The sequence below is a fragment of the Phyllostomus discolor genome, chromosome 1 (assembly GCF_004126475.2).
Source record: "Phyllostomus discolor isolate MPI-MPIP mPhyDis1 chromosome 1, mPhyDis1.pri.v3, whole genome shotgun sequence".
Lineage (NCBI taxonomy): Eukaryota > Metazoa > Chordata > Mammalia > Chiroptera > Phyllostomidae > Phyllostomus > Phyllostomus discolor.
In genome coordinates, this window is record NC_040903.2 from 163,191,229 (window position 1) to 163,205,561 (window position 14,333).

Sequence of the window (14,333 nt, forward strand, 5' to 3'; positions counted from 1 at the left end):
AATGTTCATTAATAGTTGTCTGGTTAAGTTAGAATATGGTATATTGATTCATATAATGGAAAATTGTATCACTTTTAGAATACAGATATACTGATACTACAATCTATCTATATATGCTGTATTAGGTGAAGAAAGCAGATTCAAGAATACGCTTTCACTGCAGTATGTGTATACACACATACACACTTCTACCTGGTTTACAAAGGCATCAAAAAGTCTGAAAAAATATGCACTAAATAAAAAACAGTGGCCATTTTTTCTACTGGGTGTAGGGCTTCATTTGGTAGAGGTTTTCACTTTCTCTGCGTGTTTTTTATAATAAACACATATTGTATTTTTTAAAAAGTAAATATATTTTCATTTTAAAGGGGGAGAAAAGGTTGATAACCTAATCCTGAAATAACCAAAACACAATATAAGAATAGAGAAGCAGTTGAAGAGGAAAAACTTCTGGGAACATTCTGTGGCCTTCTCCTTTCCCTTCTGATAAAATCACCCTACCCCAAAAGTTTTCTCATCCTAGCTCTTAAAAGCCTAGTTTTTCACTGAAAAGGGTAATCCTCTATTATAGAGGTAAACAAAGGGAGATCAAGAAAAATGTTTTTGGAGCAAACAATATTTTAAATCACTTTCAAATTTTACAAAATAACCAACTGTTACAGAAAGTGTTCAGATATAAACTTTGTAACACAAACAGAATTTAAATAAACACCTAGCAATCAAACTGACCCCAAAATAATTCTTGATGCAAAGATTTAATCATGTATCTTGTGGAGATAAAAGGTTCTTTCCTAAGTAAAACTTTAAGGTCAGAAAAAAGTGAAAATACTCTTAGATCCAAGAAAAATTTAATGTACCACACTTATAAATCACCACTGAAAGTGCTCAATAAGACTCAAAATCCTGAAGGTAGCTGGATTTAAGTCCCACAACACGAACTGAAACCCTGCCATGTGTAGCAGAGGTGGTGGGAAATGCCTTCTAGTGGTAGTTCACAGTTACCATCTGTCTCATCAAGTCAGACAAACTTGACTTTATTAACAGAAGCAGAACAGATGGAGGGGAGGAATGCCAACATTACAAAATTAATCTCTATTCTTTTTATCAGGAGGATCTTAATTAGATATGGTATCTGAACAAAAAACGTGAGGAAATAAGCTTTTTAAATCCATGATACATTTTATGAACCCCCAAAGGATGTTTACCAGTAAGGCATTCTTATCTTTTCATAAGAACTATGAAACACTTAGCTCTTAGGAGAACTGAATGTAAGAAGCTTAGGTAAACATGACTAATACAATGAAAGAAAAATACTCAATAATCAATCCTTAAGGTTGTGTGCAATAAAAACTCAAAGAGAGGAGATGGAGTATCCAAACAGAACTGCCTTTAAGGCACTTAAAATCTAGTTGTCCGATGCAAGAGGATGTGCTTTTAGTATCATTATTTACTTCTGTTTGAAGTACAAAGGCATCTTTCAGATTCATTAAGGACAGAAGTTCAAATATTCAAAGGATGTTCAGTGAATACTGTTCATCTTTCATGAGTAATTAATTGTTTTTAAAGCACCAAATGGCCTTGTCAACAGATATCCTAAAATAGTCTCAAAGTTCAGGCAGCTGTGATTCACAGCTGAGGTAAACAAAGGGAGATCATCAAAAACATTAAGAATGTATGAGGGAAATCCTGGCCAGCTGTTGAACTCTTTCTATGACCTCTAAGATCACTAGAATCCTATGACTCTAAAAGTAGTTAGTTTATATTGTAATTTATGCCAAATAGGTAGGCCTATCCTTTCTACGCATGTTCAAGCTGTTCTCCCATGCACAGTAGATCACTTGACAGAATTATAACTATTCCCTCCGTTTTGAATTTTTTCCTTCTAATTTCTCTAATATCACATTCTCCAGATTTTCCTCCTCAATGGGCCTCACTCTCAGCATCCTTTGTACACTTCATGCCTTTTTCCCCACTTTTTAAAAAATTTTACTTTTTTTTTTAGAAAGGGGGAGGGAGTAAGAGAGGAAGAGAAACATCAATGTGTGGTTGCCTCTCGCAGCCCCCTACTGGGGACCTGGCCCCGAACCCAGACACGTGCTGTAGACTGGGAATCAAACCAGCAACCCCTTTGGCTCACAGGCTGGCACTCAATCCACTGAGCCACACCAGCCAGGGCTCACCACTTTTTAATTTTCAAGGATTCTCGGACTTCATCCTAAGCTTCACTATCTTTTCCATTGTACATTTTCTCCATCATTAATTTCACCCAGCTCCATAACTTTAAACACTGTCTTTCAGCTAATGAATTCAAACTCCCTATCTCTAACTCTGACCTCTCTAGGAAGCTCCTATATTATCCTACACAATATCGTAACCTGAAAGTATGTGAAACTTTGACCTAGCCACTATACTTCAGCTTTCTGTTGTTCTTTAATAAGCCCTGCTAACATTTACACTCAGTGTATTCCCTTGGCCAAAAGAACTCTTTCCTCTAAACTTTAGTTTTCTTCTTCCTATTATTCAGTTCTGTTTAAAGACATATCCCCAGAAAAATCTCTCTAAAGTTCACCCATTCTAACCAACATTAAGCCACACTACTACATGATCCTGTGTTAATTTTCTTGATAGCACTTATTAATATACAATGTTTTCTCTGTCTTTCCTCAAGTTAAGTTCCATCATGGGAATCCTGTCCTCTTCATCGTAAGATTGCACATGGAACAGTTCAGCATACATGGTGGTGTTCAAAAAAACATTTGCCAAACATATGAAGGTTGTTAATTTCAGGTTGGTTTTCACTAAAAAATACACTGTCAAACCAAGACAAATTATATATGTAAGAATATATACACATATACATATATACTTATATGTATATATACACATATATATACAAAATAATATATTATTTATTAGAAGGTCTATCATGACGTGAATACAACTGTAATAGATTCTTGTATGCCTTACGGATTGCTAGAATTCTGAAATACATCTTCTTTGGTAAGTTAGTTCATGATAAAAAGGATATCAGACAACATACATATTAAAATATCTGTTTTAAGGAAAACTTAAGTATATATAATACCTGCCCATAATCATAGTGCTATTGATGTTACTTGGAAAAGGGTAGTAAAACAAGCTTCAAATGATGCACGGTACACATGACAATATCTAAACTGATGTCGGCGCAATGATTAACCAGGAATACTATAAAGCTGCATCCCAGTATGAATCTAGAGCCACTTTCTGGTCACACTATACTAAATCACCATGGTTTTACCTAATATGGACTCATTAAATCACAGGACTAACTTTACTAATCATTCATGACTATATGGTAACCCTAAGAAATACGGGTAACAAAAAAAACAAATCTGTAGGTAGGTATTTTCACGGTCAAGTTTTAGGAGTAATGGGATGCTAGGTTGCTGTTTTTATTTTTTTTTATATATCGATTTTTGTTGTTCCACTTTATTTATGCACCGATTGATTGATGCTTATATGTGCCCTGACCTGACTGGGGATCAAGCCCACAACCTTGGCAAATCGGGACAACACTCCAACCAAAGATTAAAGGTGGTTGCTTCGTTTTTTTTTATGATTCTGGTAAGTTTCTCCTTTATTAACCTTACATTTCAAACACTATGAAAAATTCTGCCTGCATCTCTACATTCTATCCAATCTTTATTTGTAGGTGACTAAACTGGCTTATCAAAATTTTCACTGTTTTGTTTTTAAAATCTAATTTAATTTTTTCTCCTAATTCATTTACTTTAATCTGTATTTATTTTCTATTTCCCTCTGGCTCCCTACTTTCTGTCTTGCCAAACTGTTTGAATAGCTCTATTATTTGTGAGGGGGAAGAAGGGAAGGGAAGAAAGAGGGGAATAGGGAGAGCAAGAAGTAGAGCAGAGGAAAGGGGACAGGGAGAGGACGCCCACACAGCAAGGAACTACAGACAGCCTCCAGGGCCTGAAGGGGGTTCCAGCCAACAGACAGCAAACACCAAGCCCCAGCCATACAAAGAAATATTCTGCCAACAACCTGAAAGAGTCTTCTGCCCTAGTCAAGCCTCAAGGTTAGAATTCAGCCCAGGTGATACCTTTATTGTAGCCTTTGGAATCCTTGATCATAGCACTCAGCTATGCCATGCCCAGACATCTAACCCATAAAGGCTTAGGAAATAAATGTGTGGTTTTAATCAGCTAAATTTGTGGTAATTTATGCCATATCAAAAACTAACACAGACTCCTAGTGTTAAGTGTTATGAGTGAAATCAAATCAGTCAAAGGGAACAGAAACTGGGACAGTGGGAGGTGGGATGCAATTTTGAAAGGGGTGCTTAGGGAGAGCCTCACTGAGATGGGGACATTTAAGAAGTTAAGTAAAAAAGGCCATGCAGGTCTCTGGGAGGAGTCTTTTAGGTAGAGGGAACAACAAACTCTGTTCAGAAAAAACAATGAGCATGCGCTTGGAGCCAAGTCAGCAAGAGAGTAGCAGGAGATATGGGTTAAAGAAGTAATGGGAGGTATGGTTTAAGTATGGCTCCTGGTAAGCCATCAGAAAGACTTCAGAAAATTCTACTAAATGAAATGGGAAAACTTTTCACAGTTCTGAACTAAGGCATGACATGATTTGACTTATGTTTTTTAAGACTTTTACTTACTTTTAGAGAGAGGGAAATGGAGGGAGAAAGAGTGGGGAAGAAACAGTATTCTGTTTTCTCTCACCTGCCCCAAACTGGTGACCTGGCCTTCAACCCAGGCATGTGGTCTGACTGGGAATCAAACTAGTGACACTTTGATTTGCTAGCTGAAGCTCAACTCACTGAGTCATGCCAGCCAGGGCAACTGTTTTGAATTTAAATTATATTTTTTATGCTATTACAGTTGTCTCAATTTTTCCCCTTTTGGCTCCCTCCACCCAGACCCCCCATTCCCTCAGCCAATCCTCACACCACTGTCCATGTCCATGGGACATGCATATGTATCTTTGGCTACTATATTCCCTATGCTGTACTTTACATCCCCATGATTATTCTGTAACAACCGATTTGTACTTCTTAATCGCTTTACCTTTTTTGCCCATCCCGACCCTCCATCCATCTGGCAACCATCAAAATGTTCTCTGTATCTGTGATTCTTTTTCTGTTCCTATTCATTTATTTTGTTTTTTAGATTCAATTATGGACATGTATTTACTCCCATTTTATTGTTCATATTTTTTATCTTGTTCTTCTCAAAGATGACATTTTTAACATTTCAAATAACACTATTTTGGAGGAGATGAACTCCTTTAGCCCTTTCTTGCGTGGGAAGCTATTTGTACTTTGATTCTAAATGACAGCTTTGCTGGTTACAGTCATCTTGGTTGTAGGTTCTTTCTTTTCATCACTTTCAGTATTTCCAATCCCTTCTAGCCTGCAAAGTTTCTTTAGAGAAATCAGCTGACATTCTTATAGGAGCTACCCTTGTAGCTAACTGCTTTTCTCTTGCTTTTAAGATTCTCTCTTTATCTTTAACCTTTGGTATTTTAATTGTAATGTGCCATAGTGTGGGCCTCTTTGTGTCCATCTTGAATGGGACTCCCTGTGCTTCCTGGACTTGCCTGTCTATTTCCTTCACCAAATTAGAGTTTTCTTTTATTATTTTTAAATATGTTTTAAATTTCTTACTTTCTCTCCTCCTTCTGGCCCCCCCATGGTGGGAATGTTGGTACGCTTAAAGTTGTCCCAAAGGCTCCTTATAGTATGCTCACTTTTTTTGGATTCTTTTTTCTTCTTGTTGTTCTGATTGAGTGCTTTTTGCTGATTCTATATCACTGATTTGATTCTAGGCGCCATCCATCCACTCTACTGTTGAGCCCCTGTAAATTGTTTTTTCAGCTAATGTAACCTTCAGCTAAAGGTTACACTAGCATCCTTATAATCAGTATTTTGAACTTTGCATCTAGTAGATTGCTAGTCTCCATTTTGTTTAGGTTTTTTCTAGAGTTTTGTTCTGTTCTTTCGTTTGGGTCATGCTTCTTTGTCTCATTTTGGCAGCCGTGTGTTTGTTTCTATGTTAGTAGCTAGAACTGCTACAACTCCCTGGCTTTGAGGAGTGGCCTAATGTAGTAAGTGGCCTATGTAGGGTCCAGTGGCACAGCCTCCCCTATCACCCAAGCTAGGTACTCAAGGTGCGCCCACCATGTGAGCTGTGTACACCCCCCTCTTGCAGTTGAGCCTTGATTGCTGTCGACAGGTCATTGGGAGCGACTTACCCAGGCCAATCAGGTCCAAGGACTGGCTGTCACCACTGACCACCAACCTCCAACCACCATTGAGGATCAGCTATGTGGGGGCCAACTCCTCAGAGCAGAACTTACTTCAGCAGGACTCTGGTGCCCACTGAGTTTGCTCCTTGAGTGTATCACTTATGGAGGTGGTTGGATGATGGTGCTCTGACATAGTCTATAGCTGTCCACTGGGTGCACAGGCTCTAGGCCCTCCATGGAGGCACAGGCAAAGCTCAGCCACCTCCTGTGTTCTGTCCAGGGCCACCTGACATAAGCTATACAACAATCTGCAGTTGGCTGCTACTTGTGCTGGGCTTAGAGGTACCCAAGCAAGTCCAAGCTGTGAACCAAGGCCAGCTACTGCTAGTGCCAGGCCTGGGGCCACTTAGCAATAGGCACAGGGCTCACTGAAGCCAGATACTGCTTGTTTAAGAGAATTTAGGAGAATCTGAAGCATCAGGCAAAACAAACCATTCATCTGGAAAAGCCACTAGAAACATCTTGGGTGGGCCTGAAAGTTGGGTGGGGTGAAGATTTGGGGAATCACCAGGGTGGAGCAAACAGTGTGAGCCAGGTTGATGGAGTCTCAATGTAATGCCCACCTGTCCAGTCGGTTGTAGGAGGGCTCATGAAAGAAACACCAGCTTCTGCCAGCATTTATGTCTGTAAGGAAGCTGTCCCTCAACTCTCACCCTGATGATACACACTTCAGTTCCTCCCCATGTGCCTCTGGTGCCTTTAAATCTGCTGCTCCCATACTACAGCTCAGAGGGAGCAAGTCTAGGTAAGTCTGTGTTCTGGCCCTTTAAGAGGAACTGCTTGGGACTCTAGCAATCATCTTCCACAGCCTCAATCCCCACGTGTTTTTACAGCCAGAAGTTATGGGGACTTATCTTCCTGGCACTGGAACCCTGGGCTGGGGGTGGCCTGATGTGGGACTGGGACCCCTTGCTCCCCAGATATCCCCCTGATTTTTACCTACCACATGTGATTGTGGGGCCAGCCCATTCTGTGTCTCCAACCCTCCTACCAGTCTCGATGTGGTTTCTTTTTAATTCCGTAGTTGAAGGACTTCCATTGAGCTCCATATCTGGTGGTTCTGAATAACTGAATAATGGTTGTTCTGTAGTTTAGTTGTAATTTCAGTGTGGTTGTGCAAAGAGGCAGGCCATGTTTACCTACACTGCCATCTTGAATGATGGCCTTGACTTATATTTTTAAAAGATCACTTCAGTTGATGGTTTGAAAATACACTGTATAGGAACACAGCTAAAGTTGGGAGACCAATTAAGAATGTAACACAATAATACAAGTGATAAATGATGGTGGCTTCAACCAGATTATAACAGTGTAGATGGTAAAGATGTGAGGCCAGTGGACAAAATTCAAGATATAAAATACAATAACTGTATCCCCTCGTGCCTTGGCATTTTAGTTCTAACTGAGCTTTTTTCTAGGAGTTGTGCGAGTGCTAAGAATTAACGTGCTGCCCCACCAGCCCTCAATCAATGACTCGTGTGTGTGAAGAACATGTCTGAGGAACATACTGTTGTGAGGAACACTGGCTCCCAGAGTTACCTGGAGATTTAAGCTTATTAATCACCTGCGTGATGATATACTCTTTACTAAGCACCTTCACCTCCCAGCCTCAAATCCAGTATATTTCTTTGTGGTAATTCCTCAAGTTAATTACTTATACTTGAATCTTTATTTCAGGGTCTGCTTCTTCAGAAATTAAGAAAACTAAGACCCAAAATTACCATGACTTTGAGAGGGGAAAACAACAATTACTTTTCTAGTTTTATAACTGCTAATTATGAAATTACTCATGCTAAACTTCAGTTATGATATAAGTAAACCAAAGTAATATGAGCTGTACTTGTGACTTTATTTCTAATAAAAATCACAGATGTCTTAGTATGACATTATAGTTCTACAGGTATCTCAAAATAGTTCGTACACTCTTCAGTACTTCAAAACTGTGAGTTATTACTTAGTTAACTGCTAAACTGCTATACAATTATAGTCTGCCTGTAATGTTGTATATTCTTCCTGTTTGTGATGTCATCAACTGTTGAGCAACTACCTCTCTGCAAGTAATTACTCAGCCACAAAACAGTTGAGTATTCTACAACTAGAGATTAAGTCAAAGGCCTTGGGTAAATCCTGGTGTTCTTAGAACACCTATCCTCATCTTATAAAGTGTAATATGGAACTTTAATTCCCTAACAACAATACGATTTAACTTTAAACTGTGATTTTTAAATGTAATTTTTTGTTACTGAATGCATTAATATAAAAGTACATTATGACTATTATCACAAATATATTTTTACTATCTTAAAGCTGTATTTCAAAAACTGTATGGTGTCATTTTTATAAGTTCAAAACTATGCAAAACTAAACATTATATTATTTGATAATTCATACATAAGACACTATTAAAAAAAGATAATGAAATAAAACATAAAATTTGGGATTCTGGTTGCCTGAGTGGGAGGGGAAGAAAGAAATGTAAGCAGGAAGATAAGGAATCCGTTAGTTTTATATTCTTTGTCTTGAATTGGATAATAGGGACATGTATATTTGTTTAATTATATTTTATATATTTATGAAATATTTATAATTGGAAAAGGAGTATTCACAGTATAAGGGAAAAAACTCTGGAAAATTAAAAATAGTAGGAAATAATTATGGAAGTGGAAGATGAAAAATCCCCTAGAAATTAAACAAAAACATAAAGAAATGAAAATAATTTTTAATTAAAAGATGAAAAGATAGAAATGAGAGAAGGGAAAAACATAAATTAGAGGATCAGTATGGAAGGATTCACATCTGATTAAGGGGAGATCCAAGAGAAAAGACGACATGAAAGAAAGGAAATAATATAAAATAATCCCCCTGAACTGAAGGACATGAACTTTCAGACTGAACAGGCCCATCAATTATCTGCACAAAAAAAGTCATTATTCCTTAAGATATATTCTAAAATATTTATAGAGGACTTCCCATACCATGGCATCATCATGAAATTTCAGAACATCAGGGAGAGGGGAAGAGTCTTAAAACCCCTACAAGCTGAAGATGGGGGAGTATGGTCACAATGGCACTCTACTCCTCAAATGGCAACACTGGAAGCTAAAAGGCAACAGAACCATGACTTACAAAATTCTGAGGGGAAAAATATTTTCAACCCAATTCTCTGCCCAGCCATATCAAGCTATAAAAGCAGAAGATATATTTGTTCACATTTACAAGTCCTCAAAATGTTTTTTCCCAGTCAGCATTTGTAAGGAAACTACTAGATGGTATCTCCATCAAAACAAGGAAAGAGGAAAATAAAGGAAGCTACAAAACTGGGAATTTAACAAAGAAGATAGGCAAAGATAATCTCCTGAGATCACTAAAAGAAAATTCCAAAATTACAGTTCTGCTATTTTATACTCAGAGAGCAACTAAAGCCAAATGGAGCAAAGGGAGCACACATCTCCAAGATACTTCCTATGTGAGACTGTAAATGAGAGAAGATTCAAAAACTGTCTAGGAGATGAATCAGGTATAAAGAAAACTAAGCAAATAGAAAAACAAAGTGATTATTCATACCAAAATAATTATCTTGTGAATAATAATATTGCACAATCAATAATGTGAATGATAAATACTGATTTACAGAAAACTATGTGCTATCTACAACAGGAATATATGAAGAGAAGAGATATGTGTATGTATGTACTAGAAGAAGAGTTGGGTTGGAATCGTCAGCTAGGGAACTGAAGTCTCAGCTCCCTTGGTGGGAAGAAAGGGGATGATTCCTAAAAATAAATGAAAAAGAATGAAGGAACTGGAGCAAAAACAAGTTATTTAGGAACATGGAAGGAAGTACCAAAGTATGCAATTTGACAACTCCCTCCAGGAAGAAGGGAGTGCTTCTTTCCATTGTAATTCCAGTGGTACTGTTTTACTTTTTAAATTATGAATGTATGATATTTTGAAACAAAATTATTTTTTTAAAAAAAGACTTTTTCTAGCCCTGTCTGGCATAGCTCAGTGGATTGAGCACAGGGAACGAACCAAAGTGTCGCAGGTTCGATTCCCAGTCAGGGTACACGCCTGGGTTGCAGGCCATGACCCCCAGCAACTGCACATTCATGTTTCTCTCTTTCTCCCTCCCTTCCTTCTCTAAAAATAAATAAATAAAATCTTAAAAAAAAGACTTTTTCTAAAAGGTCAAATAAGAATAATAATAGCCATTATTTCCCAAGTGCCTACTACCTACGGGAAATATACCTGATCTTATATACAAATTTATCACTATTCCTCAGGCCAGCTTTGCAGAGTAAGATTATTCCAATTTTACAGATGAAAAAATTGAAAATAAGAATGAATAAGAACATTTTTAATTGTTTGTTTCTTTTGTTTATGTTTTGTTTAGTCCTTTACCTTTCCAGCAGTAGCAAAATATTCACCATCAGGGGACCATTCCATCAAGTGTACAGATACTGAGGTTCTAAAAAAAGAAAGTTAAACAGTTAACATTTTAAAAATTTGGAACACTGTACATATAAATGGTCAAAATACAATTATTAACATCACCAGAAAAAGAGTGTTTTCAACTCTTTAAAAATAAAATATTTTACCTCCCTAAAAATAAACATTAATTAAAACTAATCTAAAGTTCCCTTTGGGGATCCAAAAAGGAGTGCAGTTAACATGTATAAGTATCTCCACCTACAAGTCTTGCCAACATCCTAAATAAGTCAAAAACTAAGCTCATCATTTTCCCTGGCTAACTTGTCCCCTTCACATAATCCACATTGCTAACAGTTCAACTATCCTTCCACTCATAAGAGTGGCTGGCAACTTTCATCAGGCCCCCCCCACGCCTGCACCATCACCAGCCACATCTCTTCCCTTAGTGAGTAATTCCTATGTGCCAACTATGACAATCCAAGTCCTGAGGTTATACTATAAAATATTTTTGTCCTTTTCTTACACAATCAACTATAACACAAATTGAGCAAAGATATTATAATAAGTTTCGGTTAGAAAAATTCTGTGTTGTATGCTTCTAAATGCAATGGTACCATCAAAAAATAAAGATGATTATGAAAGGGAACATATTTTAAGGAACTTTTTAAAAAAATGAATAAACATAACAACAGAATTAGACACTAACTTGCACTGCCAGATGCACTTCCAATCACTTAAAACAGGAGGAATTTTATTATCAATTTCTTCCTCTTCTTCTGGAATGTCACCTCCCGGAGGAGCCCACAACTGAATAAAATCAGTTGCTGTCAACAATCTGTTATCTGAAAATTAAAGAATGTTCTGGTGAAGAAGCAAAGATTATCCAGAGAGAGAACACACATATGGGCTTCTAAACTATACAGTGAAAATAAGCACTATTGTCTATGCAGAACACTTGGGGTATACCCATTTAAAAGTTCTAAGAATCCCTAGACAAGAAAGAGTAGTTCTGGGGAGAAACTCGAGAACAAAAAAGAAAAGCTTTATTGGCAAACAGCTATTATGTATCAGGTAAATCTTTTTTTTTTAACTAAAATAAAAAGTAGAATTTAAAAAGCCAAAAAAATACTACATAGAATGTTGTTAGGATGTAAGACATAACAAAAAATTAACAAAATTTGTTTTTCTACTTGGAATATAAAAATTACCCTTCATTAATTGTGAATGTAAAAGGGGGGGAAATCATTATCATTAGAGGTTTCTAATCTTTCAAAATTAAGGACAATAGCTTCCTGAAATACAAATAACAAAATGGGATAGCGCTTTTGGGGAAAGCTCCTGTTTAATTTCTGATTTTCTTTCTTAATAAAAACAGTTAAGGGTAAAATGCAGCAAATGTTCACTAAAAAAACAAATCATCACTGTTTGGAAAGTAAAACATTCAAAGGCAGAGGAGGAAAGCACAGAATTAGTAGTAAATTCAGCACTGTATAAAGCAGTGTATACCAAGGAGAAAAAAAGTACAATAGCAAAAAGGAAATATACTGTTAATCATTTTCTTACTATAGGAGACTATATCACATTGTAATCATACATTTAAAACAAATGATTTACTTTTCAAAATTTCTAAATAAAATCACTGAATACCTTGAGGGTCCCATGCTAAATTGTATGTCACGGAACTCAAAAAAAACTGCCCAGTTTTAAGCCACTGACACTTGAGTTGCTGAAACATACAAAGAGAAAGAACAAAGAAAAAAATATGCTTTTAAAATAATTTCCACAAACACTACTATTTCATCATTTTCTTCAATTTAAGACCGCATGACCTAAAACAAAGATGAAATTTTGCACTATTATTTTCAAAGTACTATTTTTTTAAAAAAACTTCCAATGGTTCCACTTACTTTCATTGTACCTTATCAAGCTACTTGCCATGCCTAAACAAAACTTATTTCAGGCTTCCTTCCATGTCTATTCATACATTCTTATACTTAAAATATCTTGTCCTCTCTTCTCCACCTGCAAACTCCTATATGTACATCAAGATCTAGCTAAACAGTCACCTCACTGGTCACTCTGAATTAGTATTCATTCATACACACCTGATTCTCCCATGAAATTACTACTCTAGCGCAGAAATTATGTCTTTAGTGTTTTTAATGGCTAGTACACAAATATTCAATAAGTGTTTATAGAAACAAAATAAATGCACCTTAGAAAGAAGTTCAATGTCTATAATAAAACTAGATATACCTCCCCAAAAGTCAATAAATTAGACTTTTATATGACATATAAAAGTCTATATGTTATATAACATATAAAATCCACAAACCTGACCTATATTTATTTATTTGAATAATTTCCATCCTTTTTTTCTATTTTTGTTCTAAAAAGTAGAAATAAATAGAAATAAATGCGAAGTTTAAAAAGTCAAAAGGACTTTTCCATGAAATAGAATATCATGTAAAAAGAATTTTAGATATTTCTTTATAGTATATAAATGTAAAACGGCCTTTTGTGAAAGTATTCTGCAACATAAATCTATGTGACCTTAGGCAAGTTGTACATTAACAGCTTGGACAGTAACAGTAAGTGGCAATCCCCTCTCTCTTTATAATATCTTTAGAATATTTAACAATTAAATAATTTATTCAAGGTTTCTGACTATCTACAGACAGAATTTTAAAATATGACTGCAGCCCTGGTTGGTGTGGCTCAGTGGATTAGGTGCCAGCCTGCAAACCAAAACGTCACTGGTTTTATTCCCAGTCAGGGCACATGCCTGGGTTGTGGTCCAGGTCCCCAGTTGGGGGCATGTGAGAGGCAACTGATCAATGTTTCTCTCCTTCTCTTTCTCCCTCCCGTCCCCTCTCTCTAAAAATAAATAAATAAGACCTATTAAAAAATATAACTGCGAAACTTGAATTTTATTATCCAAAAATGTTATTTTTATACCACTGCTGAACAGTCACAATAGAATTTTAAATACTGTTCAACAGATCTATTTCAAAATAATAATTAAATCATTCCTAAAACTATAAACATCCCTAATATGCTTTCCTTTAATATTACTTTGAGTATAATCTGTGGACCAAATACATAGCAGAAATTTGAGAAATGAGACCTGTAGACTGAATTTTTAAGTCACTCTAGGTGACTTATAAGCATTCTAAAATTTGCAATACATTTCATAATACTATCACAGGGCAAAGACTAATATTTTAATTATAATTTTTGGAAGTGTAAAAAGAAATCAAATCATATATCTTACGAAACATAAACACCACTTGCTTTCATGTACTTAAGAATATTCTTTTTCAGCCCTGGCTGATGTAGCTCAGTGGACTGAGCATGGGCCTACAAACCAAAAGGGCACCAGGTTCAAATCACAGTCACAGTACATGCCTGGGGTGCGGGCCAGGTCCCCAGTAGGGGGCACATGAGAGGCAACCACACATTGATGTTTCCCTCCCTCTCTTTCCTTCCCTTCCCTCTCTCTAAAAATAAATCTTTTTTTAAATATATATTTTTTTTTTTCAAAAAATTACTGGTAATACATACTCCTGGCATTCAAAATTTCACAT

General features: G+C 36.3%; 1 protein-coding gene across 1 annotated transcript in view; it reads right to left on the reverse strand.

The window, feature by feature from the left end:
• The window catches only part of DMXL2 (Dmx like 2), a 136,332-nt gene that overhangs the window by 93,092 nt on the left and 28,907 nt on the right, over positions 1-14,333 (reverse strand). Inside the window, 3 exon segments of the mRNA XM_036033486.1 lie at positions 10,717-10,783; positions 11,453-11,588; positions 12,394-12,472. Coding sequence (XP_035889379.1) covers positions 10,717-10,783; positions 11,453-11,588; positions 12,394-12,472 — 282 coding nt within the window.